Below are 10,434 nucleotides of genomic sequence, written 5' to 3' on the forward strand. Positions count from 1 at the left end.
GACACGGATGGAGGAGAGCCGGTCCCTGCTCTTGCACTCGGCCACAGCCTGACGTGGGGAAGGCATGGAAACGCACCCGCAGCCCCGGCCTTTGCCGAGGCTGTGCCAGCCCCCAGGGAGCTGCGGGAGGAAGTCGCCCTCAAGGCCTGCAGGGAGGCCCAGGTGGGAAAACCGGAGGCCAGAGCCTGAAAAGAGCAGCTGCACAGAACCGAAGGCTCTGAGCAGGGCTGCAGCTGAGGCCAGAAGGGCAGGCGGAGGGGCGTGTCAGGTGTGGGAGCCCTGTGGGTCAGGCGCAGCTGACCGTGCAGGAAGGAAGGCCACCCTCAGGAGTTCACTGGGTGTGGGGCTGGGATTACAGCAGTCCTAGCAGCGGGTGCAGATGGAACAGAGGCCGAGGGCCTGCGGTTCCTAGGCCCTCCCAGTGTGGCTCCAGCGCGCAGCAGGGAGAGAACGGCTTCTGGAGGTTTGCAGAGGGTGCCAGAGTTTGTTGGGTGACTTGCTGTGAGGAGTGAACAGCAAGGGGGCGCTTGGGGAGACCTGGGGGAGGAGAGATGGGACCAGAGGTTTGGTGAAGGTGGTTTTCATTTATGAGCCTCCTAGGTAGACCCACCCAGGAGCCATACAGACCTCGGTCTGAATTCTGGGAAAGGTGGGCGGGAAGGAGGCACCCTAAATGGACCAGCGCCAGAGGCTGAGCTTGTCGGGTTGCTGCGTCTCCCGGCGTCAGCGCTGGTTTCACAGTCTCTCCCGTCAGCCCTGCGGCCACGTAGCTCATTTGCTAGCGTGTACATGTTCACGTCTCCCAGCTGTTTGTAGTGTGGGCGCAGCGCCGTCTGTCCCTCGCTGCCCAGATGCCGCGCCCCTGGGTGCTCAGGGCCTGCACTGGCCTTCAGTCTGGCCTCGGCTGATGGGCAGGCCAGAGCGTGCTTGTCTCTGTGAGCACAGAAACAGCTTCCCAAACCCCGCCTCCCTCCTTCCCAAACCCCGCCTTCCTCCTTCCCAAGCCCCGCCTCCCTCCTTCCCAAGCCCCGCCTTCCTCCTTCCCAAGCCCCGCCTCCCTCCTTCCCAAACCCCGCCTTCCTCCTTCCCAAGCCCCGCCTTCCTCCTTCCCAAGCCCCGCCTCCCTCCTTCCCAAGCCCCGCCTCCCTCCTTCCCAAACCCCGCCTCCCTCCTTCCCAAGCCCCGCCTCCCTCCTTCCCAAACCCCGCCTCCCTCCTTCCCAAACCCCGCCTCCCTCCTTCCCAAACCCCGCCTCCCTCCCCCTCCCTCCTTCCCAAACCCCGCCTTCCTCCTTCCCATGCCCCGCCTCCCTCCTTCCCAAACCCCGCCTTCCTTCTTCCCAAGCCCCGCCTCCCTCCTTCCCAAACCCCGCCTCCCTCCCCCTCCCTCCTTCCCAAACCCCGCCTCCCTCCCCCTCCCTCCTTCCCAAACCCCGCCTCCCTCCTTCCCAAACCCCGCCTCCCTCCGCCTCCCTCCTTCCCAAGCCCCGCCTCCCTCCTTCCCAAACCCCGCCTCCCTCCTTCCCAAGCCCCGCCTCCCTTTCCCAAACCCCGCCTCCCTCCTTCCCAAACCCTGCCTCCCTCCTTCCCAAACCCCGCCTCCCTCCTTCCCAAACCCCGCCTCCCTCCTTCCCAAACCCCGCCTCCCTCCTTCCCAAACCCCGCCTCCCTTTCCCAAGCCCCGCCTCCCTCCTTCCCAAAGGTTTGCTGAGTCAAAAGGGGAGCCCAGAGCGGGGGCTTCATTTTTAGCGTCTATTTTATTTGACAGCGTTCAGTAAAGGCCAGCTGCTTTACCAGTAGCTAACGTCTGGGTTGCCCTTTAATATTGACAAGGTGCTCTCAATATCTTTTCTGTTCTATAGCTCCCACAGAAGCCTTGTGCAGTGTCACCCCCGGTTTTCAGGCGGGAAGCTAATTCTCAGATTTCATAACTTGCCCGAATCCTGCACTAGCGCTAAGCTCCGGCTTGAGGCCAGCTGTCTCCCCGCCGTTCCAGGGCCTTGCTGTCCGCAGCCGGGGTCTGCGCTCGGTGTCAGGGAGACGCTTGGGCGATAGGAGCACAAACCTGCCTTGACTCGTGTCTAGTCTGGTTCCCTGGGTGCGGGTTACGTCACTGAGATGCAGTAGGAGGGCCGAGTGCCCCCGAGCAGTGCAGCAGGGACCTCCTGGAGGGGCCAGGGCGGAGCGAGGGATGGGCCGACGGCAGGCTGGGAGTCGAGGAAGCCCAGTACCTGTGAGGCTGAGGGGGATTCTCAGACACTCGGAGTCTTGCTTTGTTAGCGTGCCCTGCCCAGTTGCCTCTCACCAGCTAGCGAGGGACCTAGTCCTGGCTCTCACGCCGGGTCCTTGTGTCTGTACGCCCTTGGCAGGTGCTCACATGGTTGCTCGTGCATTTTCACCGTGACATGGCTACAGAGAAACTGAGTGGGTGCGGAATGGTGACCAGGCTTCTGAGTGATCTCTAACTCCTGTGAGTTAGCTCCTGCACAGCTGCCTGCGGTGGTGTTTGGAAGCGTCTTTCTTTCCTCTAGGGCAGTGGTCGGCAAACCGCGGCTCACGAGCCACATGCGGCTCTTTGGCCCCATGAGTGTGGCTCTTCCACAAAATACCACGTGTGGGCGCACACGTACAGTGTGATTGAAACTTCGTGGCCCGTGCGCAGAAGTCGGTTTTCGGCCTGGGCGAGTCTATTTTGAAGAAGTAGTGTTAGAACACTCAAGGGGCCAAAGAGCCGCATGTGGCTCTAGGGAGTGGGCCTGTCATTTCAGGAGGTTGGCCAAGGAAGCAGGTAGCCCCTCCTCCACTCGGCTGGAGGCAGCTCCTGACCCTCTCAGGCTGCTAATGATGACTAACAAGTTCATGCTGCTCCTTCAGGGGCTGACCTGGGAGCACTCAGCCTCCTGGGGAGGAGGGTCCTCCCACTCACAGTGAGGCAGCTTGTCCAGGCGCCCAGAGCAGCGTGGGAGCCTGGCTGGCGTGCGCCCTGCCACTGCCGGCCTTGCTGTGCACTCATATCCATTCGGCAAACACTTCCTGCATGCCTACCTGTGCCGGGCACTGTTCTAGGCACTGGGGGCCCGGAGGCCACAGGCCGAGTCCCTGACCTCCTGGGGAGCTGACATTGGAGCAGGGACCCGAGGGAATAAGGATGCTGGAGCTGCTGCAGGGACAGGTGCCCGGCAGAGGCCCGGCTAGAGCCGGAGTGCATTGCCGTGCCCCAGCGTGCCTGGCAAGGGGGCCCATGCGGGACTCAGACCCCAGAGCCTTGCCGACTGTGCACGGCGTTTATCCTGCGGCGGGTCTGTCCTGGCTGCGATCCCAGAGCTCACACACTCGACTCTGAACTCATTGGCAGCGTATGCGTTATTTTAGCCCAAAGGGAGCCCTGGAGGAGCCAGTGAGATAATAGCTAAGGGCTCAGGAGACAAAACTGAGTGGGAAGCGAGTGCCTACTACCAGCTACTGGACCTTGGCCATGACCCGACCTCTCTGTGTCTCCATGGCCCGTATTTGTAAAAAGGGGTGGGAGCTAAGCCTCCCTGACAGGGTAGCTGTGCAGAGAAGAGCCTAGAACAGGCCCGGCACAGGCACAGCCTGGACACGTCCTTCCTGTGGCGTCACAACCCCCTTTCGTCCAGAGAGGGCTCCTGAGCCCGAGGAGAAAGCGGGTTGGGCGGCATGGACCCTCGTCTCCTCTAGGTGTGTCCCAGGCCCTACCACTCACCTCACCTGGTACCAGTTCTGACCCGGGGTGGGCCTGTCAGGCCGCCCAGGAAAAGGTGGCCTCCTAGAGCGGGTGACGGGTGTCCCTGCCTCATCAGAGTGCAAGGTGACCTCCCAGCTGTCCCGGGGCAGCCAATCCCCGAGCCCGGGGCGGGGTCGTGCCCGTGGGAGAGGTGTCACTGGGCATGCCAGCGCTGCACAGGGCGCACCACCCGGAAGCCTGGAGGTCCGTGAGCCCCTGTGTTAGCAACGAGGGGCGGCTCAGAGCGGCCCAGCCAGCCTCCCCTGTGCCTCACACGTGCCGACCCGGAGCCAGCTGGGTCTGTCCTGAGCCTGAGTGCTTTCACAACCTGCACTCCGAACTGTGAGGGCCTGAGGCAGGCTCTGGCGAGGGCGGTGTGCCATCGCGGCCTCGGGGAGAGGCCTGGCAGGGCCCAGGTGGCCTGCCTTCGGCACAGGCCCCCCCACCCCGGGCCTGTCCTCTGCTTCTGTGGAGAGGCAGCCATCTTGTTGGACACCTGGGGGCAGATGCTTGGGGTGTCAAAGGACCTACACACCGTGACTTCAAAAACGGCCCGAACCCAGGCCTGCCGAGGGCCCACTCACTGCATCTCCTCCAGCTGTTCCACAGTCGTGGGAGGAGGTCCCCGCCCTGGCTGTGCATCAGCCCTCCCTGGGGAAGAGTCAACTCTGACTGCAAAATTAAAGTCAATAAAAGGCTATACAAACATAAAACACTGGAGAAAAGGAGTCCCTGGGAGCTTTTCGGGAAATGCTAATCCCCAGACTCTTCCCCAACCAGCTGAGTCAGAATGGCAGTAGGCTGGGCCTCGCCCTCCTGCAGTCGCTAGTGTGGGCTCCAGGACCCTGGGACACACGCCCTACTTCCTCTGACTTCAGCTTCCGGCTCCTCGCGCACCCCTCTGTGGGCCGCTACCCAGCCAGAGCCCTGGCCCGTTCTCCTCCCGCCACAGATGAGGAATGTGTGGTCGTCGGTGTTGAGTTGCTGAAGGGCAAGCAAGGACGTCCCTGCTTTGATTTCTCATCGCAGTTCCCCCTGTCTGGCCCCTTTGGCCATCTGTTAGACCAGCATACATGGGGCCCGTGGTCTCCCTCCATGCCATGCGCACTCTTTCGAGCTTGGACCTTGCGTCTTTGTCCTGTGTCCCAGGGCCCACGACTCTGGCGTGATACAGGCACACCTCGGAGGTTCTGCGGTCCGTTCCCGCCACCGGTGAAGAGCTCACAGTAAAGCGAGTGGGAATCGTTTTGCTGGCAGAGGGTCTTGCCTTCAATTTGTTATTTTGTTGTTTTTTTAAAGTAAATCTGTGAAGCGCAGTGAGATGAGGCTGTGTGTGTGGCTGTGTGCGTGGTTGAGTGGGTGTGTCCTGGTCGGACAGCAGGAATGCAGGGTGATGCTGGCCTGGTTTAAAGACCCAGTCTGTGAAAAGAATGTTTCCGTTGCCCAGTGTTTGCCTCGCATGCCCTGGCTGGCTACTTAGTGACACGGACCCCCCCCCAGGCCCCCCCGGGTTGGTCGCCTAACTGATCTGACTTTCAGCAGAAAATGAAGCAAGGATGTATGTGTCATACTGTGTCTTAATGGAATTTCCCCCTTTCCCTTTTTTCCCTTCTCCACTCAAAATGAGTAAGAATGTTATACAAATGCCAAGGGAGAGAATGGTATAGAAGAGTATCCAGATGCTAAAGAAAGGCCCTGTAACGAAGAGCGCCTGTTAGATTTTAATAGGGTAAGTGGACTGTCCTGCTCCTCACTGCTGACTCACCAGCGGCAGCCCCCCCCCTCGCCTCGAGGCCGAGACTGGGAGTCTGAGCTGCCCCTGTCCTCCCCTCCTGTCACTGAGCTCGGGGCTGCGACCTTTCTCCTCTGTGGCCCTTCGCTTGGTCCACAGCGCCTCTGGCCTCACTGAACCCAAACCTGAGCCTGTCGCTCCCACATTCACACGGTGGGTACCCTGCTCACCTTCCCCAGCACAGCCCAGGGAGCCCGCCTGTGCCTCCCGTCCCGTGTCTGCCTCCCCCGCAGGCCTGGGCCTCCAGAGGCGGGCAGGCAGATGAGTTGCAGGAAGCTGCTGCTTCTTCCCAGTGTGCCTGTCAGTTCAGCCCGTGCTGTGAGACTGTTCTCCCCGAGCGCCCTGCGTCTCGCGGCTCCTCCCGCGTCATGCTCGCTGCCATGGCCCGCAGTCCCTCCCTCCCCGTGAATGCACCCCGCCCACAGCTTCTCCCCAGCCTTGGGCATTCATCCCTTCTCACCTTCCACGCAGTCTGTATGCCAGGCCTGACCCCCCACCTCAGCCATTCCAAACCCTCCGCTCCTCCCGCCGCCAGGGCTCCCTCCACACCACGCCCCCTGGTCGGCTTCGGCCTTCCCTTCCCCTGTGCCCCTCTTCAGGCTCCCCCACAGCAAGGCACATGACCGCCCCGGTCTGACCTGCCTCCTGTGGTCCTCAGCAAGCCCCCGAGGTAGGTGCTGTTACCCTGTGTGCAGGAGAGGACACCGAGGCACTCCGAGCTCCCGAACCGTGTCTCTCAGCTCATGCAGCTGCGCGCTGAGGGCACCCGGAGCCGGTGAGGATCCACACTCCTAGCCAGTGTCCTCTGCCTTCTTAGATGAAACCCAAACCCTTGTCATGCCCCTGAGGCCCTGTGTGTGTGTCCCCAGGGGCCCTAGCTGCTGGGACAGGTGGGCGGGTGTTGCTAGTTACTGTGATGGGGAAACTTGGTTCGTTATTATGAGTGGGGGGTGCTAGTTACTGTGACTGGGGGTTGCTATCACTTTGGGGGCTGAGGGAAGCGTTACTAGTTACTATGGGGGGTAGTATGCTGGTTACTATGACTAGGGAGGGGTCACCACTTACACGTGGTGTCCTGGGGCAGAGATACTGACCCTCTAGTGTGGGAGACAGCCCCATACAGCAGAGTTCTCCTAAAAGTACCAGATGGTGCTGGAGCCCTAGTCCGAGGCCCAGCCCCAGTCCCCGGGGAGCTTTGGCTGTGACTGTGGCTCCGCCTGCTTCTCAGTCCTCAGGCGAGGATGCCGCTCAGAGACCTGCCTCCCCCAGGACTCCTGTCTGACGTGCCCCCGTGCGTCGCCGGTCAGTCCCCCACTCCCGCAGTGGGGTTTTGTGGTTGGCGTGGTGGTCTCCCTCTTGGATGGGAGCCGTGGGAGGGCGTGGCTGTGCGTGGCGTCCCCATGCCAGCCCCACACCCACCTGGATCCGGGGAGAGGCTGCTTTGCTTGGAGACACTCAGACTCTTCACGTGTGTCACTCTCCGCAGGAAATCACCAGTGTTTGTATTGGGCCACGTGGCCCTGGGGACAGCCTGTCTGACCTGTGGGACATGTTCCTTCCTTAGGTGTCTTCTGTCTGTGAAGCGAGGTGCACGGTGGAGAGGACGCCCGGAGCAGCACCTCGGGGCGCCCACCGGAAGCGCTGCTCCAGCGCCAGCTCGGGCTCGGAGGACTCGGGCTCGGACGGCGCGGGCGAGTGGGCCGACCCCGGCGAGGAGGAGCTCTTCTCTCGAACTCATCTCTGACCGCAGAGTGGCGCCCGTTATTGTTTAAGAGGAAATGTGATGGGAAATGACCCTTTGTGAGGCCTGTTCATCTAAACAACTTAGGTTTCTTCTCAGTAACTGAGTCAGATCAGTAATTCTCTTTCTCTTCTTGCTTATTTTAGAGTTGAGGACAGCTATCCTGTTGAAGATTTTTTTTCCAAGCTGTTAAATTCTTGGCTCTTTGAACTAGACTAGATTGTGTTGTCAAATCAAGAATGGGTGTGCATGTGCTTGTCTCAGAAATGCCACTGCTCCTGGCATCTCCCGCGGTCACTCCCCTCGGACTGTGGTCCGTCGCGGTCCCCATCTTAGCCTAACCACAGTGGCTGCGACCACTTCCGCCCTCCGGAGACTCGAGCTCGGAACGCTAGGCTTTATTCTCTTTGAGAACCAGGATAGAGCCGTCCCCGCAGTCACCTCCCGCAGTGGATCGGCGCCGGTGACCCGAGCGGTCTTCCCCATGAGATGGCGTGCACGTCGGAAGTGGCAGCCACGGGGCGAGCTCTCAGAGACTTACAGATGCTGTTTCCCCCTAGGATGTCCGTGGAGTGCCGTGGAAGGTGCTGTGGTTGGGACTTCCTTGCTAACTGAAGAAGCCAAGGATTCGGGGTGGGGTAGTGCGTGAGGCACGTGGCGTGTGGGCCCCGGCGTGTGCCGTGCTGTATGTGCTGACACCAGAACACCCTTCAGGGTCCTGTGGGGCAAGTCCGACAGTACCGGGTGAGGATTTTAGTTGCAAATTATGATTTCCTCAGAATCTACGTTGAACCGAAAGCCCTAGAACTCAAAATCGTAAACATCTGAATGCATTAAAGGCCACCCCATCACCCGAGGAAACCTTGGCCGCTGCTGCTCCTGTGGCTGTGCTTTGTGTAGCTTAGCTCTCCTTCTGTGTGTGAGAGGATGCTCGGGCAGTGCCGTCGGGGGGCGGGGGGGGGGGGGGCGGGCAGGTGGAAGATCGGTTTCTCCCGAACCTGTAACCGCCTCCCGAACCTCCCCTTCTCGGCGGGGCCCAGGGTCAGTGCGTCCCTCTCGCCGCCTCCACGCTTCATGCGGCTCTGCCACGGGCGGAAGTGAGGAGGAGTATGTCTCAAAACCTGAACATTCACAATTGCTTTTCTCTTCTAAACCCATTACACACACACACCTAACGTGGGAAGTCAGTTTGGCATGTCTGGCCTCATGCAGGAAAGCCCAACACGGACAAGGCGGCTTCGCCACGGACTTCGGTGAGCAGTAGCGTCGTCGTTCCCCAGCGGGGCGCGGCTGCTGGCCATGTGGGGCTTGCTCTGAGCATGGGGCTCTGTCGCCTTTTCCTTAGTTGATGACACCGAAAACTCCCTCTGAGGCTGTGGTGTCCTCCCAGGCTCTGCACGCTCCCTGAGGGCCCGGCAGGTGCAGCGGCTTCTGACACTTTAAAGTGGGTTTGTGAGTGTGCGTGCGTGTGCGTGTGTGTGTGTGTGTGTGTGTGCGCGCGCGCGCGCGTGAGCATGTGCGTGCACGTGGAAGGTTTTACGTTGCTGTTATTTATTTACAGATTTTATAAGGTTTTACGTATTTTTCTTTCTTCCGGAGCTTCCTAAAAATTCATTAGCACCTGCACTGAAATATAATTTAACAGCAAAGGCAAAAAAGAATTGGATGTTATAAATTCCTAAAATCACTACAATGATAACTGTCCTAGAAATCATTGCTTATGTAGCAGAGACCAAATAACTCTCAGACACCACCTTTAGCTCAGTTGATGGACAGCTGCTGCTGATCAGAGACAGCTCCAGGTGGTGGCGGGCAGCCTCCCCCACGCCCACGCGGGAAGCTGGCTGCGCCTTCCACGGGTGGGGATGGATGACCAGTGGGCCAGGTTAACAGGTTATGTATTTATTTGTTTTCATAGCTAAGTGGCTGAAGCCGGAGGCTTTCAGCTACAGAGTTGCAAGTGTGGTTTTTAGTTTTGTGAATGGATGATCACAAAGATAAAGCATTTTTAAAAAGTTGGCAAAACGCTGAGACGCACTGTGGTATGAAGCGCATTGCACATCCGTAGCACTGAGTGTCCGTGTCCGTCCCGGGCCGAGGTTTCCCGCGGTTGTATTGTTCTGATTTCACGTACACCGGAGTAACTGAGTTTTTGTTTTCTTGTGGAGTTAACACCAAAATAAAAAATTTAAAAAAACTGGCTGGTCATCTCTATTTGTCGTAGTAATTATGATAATTATGCGCATCATTCCAAGGGAAGGTTATACCTTCTTACAGGCCTGCTGCTTTGCTGGAGGAGAGAGGGGTGGGGCCTGCTGAGAAAGGAGCCCCCAGCCCGCCCTCCCCCCAGCCGCCACCTCGGTCTTGCAAAGGACAAGGCATTTGTGTCCCTCGGTGGCAGACAGAGCTTAGTCCTTTTCTTCTGAAAAAAGTGTGTATACTTTCTATATTAACATGACAACATTCATTGTAAAAAAGAAACCTTGTAAAAAATAAAAACTATATTTTTTATTGATTGGCTTTAGAGACAGAAGGAGAGAGAGAGAGACATTGATTTGTTTTGTTCTGCATATTCATGCATTCATTGGTTGGTCTTACATGTGCCCTGACCAGGGATTGAACCCAACACCTTGGCGTAGCAGGAAACACTCTTAGTGAGCCACCTGGCCAGGGTCCATACCAGTGTATTTTTAAAGACATGAAGGAAGACTCATCTGTACTTCATCACTCTGAGATGGTAGCTTCTGGCATTTGTGCAACACACTCCTTGACGCCGAATGTATCCATGACCGTATGTACATAGAGAAATTCACGTTAACGGTTGAGCCACAATGGCTCTTGTGTAAGGTCAGAAATAGGGTTTTACCCAGTGTCTTCGTGTCGGTAATTCTCGACCTACTTAACTTTTCAAGTTGTGTTACTCCATTATCTAGACAAGTTTTCCGTTGAGGAGTGCTGTCTTCAGTGCTCTGAGCGGCATGTCGGCGGGCCTCCCTGTGACCGCTCCCGGGAAATGCCAGCCTTGGGAGTGCCCGCTGCTGCACGTGCCAGCGCTGCCCACGTCCTGCAGAGCGGGCGGCCCGGAGGCCTTGTTTGAAGCCGGACGTCCAAAAGCTGATGCCTCTACTGACTTGAGGCAAGTACTTTTTTCCAGTTA

The 10,434-nt window shown here is 58.7% G+C and overlaps 1 protein-coding gene across 3 annotated transcripts in view; it reads left to right on the forward strand.

Annotated features, from left to right (window-relative positions):
* The window catches only part of KIAA0232 (KIAA0232 ortholog), a 71,459-nt gene extending 61,997 nt beyond the window's left edge, over positions 1-9,462 (forward strand). For 2 of the 3 annotated variants that reach the window (XM_054708231.1, XM_054708222.1), the window contains 2 exons: positions 5,376-5,473; positions 7,101-9,462. In XM_054708231.1, coding sequence (XP_054564206.1) covers positions 5,376-5,473; positions 7,101-7,280 — 278 coding nt within the window. In that variant the 3' untranslated portion in view covers positions 7,281-9,462. The remainder of the gene's footprint in view (positions 1-5,375; positions 5,474-7,100) is intronic. The other variant, XM_054708236.1, reaches the window with a different exon arrangement.
* Positions 9,463-10,434: the final 972 nt, after the last annotated feature.

The sequence above is a fragment of the Eptesicus fuscus genome, chromosome 2 (assembly GCF_027574615.1).
Source record: "Eptesicus fuscus isolate TK198812 chromosome 2, DD_ASM_mEF_20220401, whole genome shotgun sequence".
Lineage (NCBI taxonomy): Eukaryota > Metazoa > Chordata > Mammalia > Chiroptera > Vespertilionidae > Eptesicus > Eptesicus fuscus.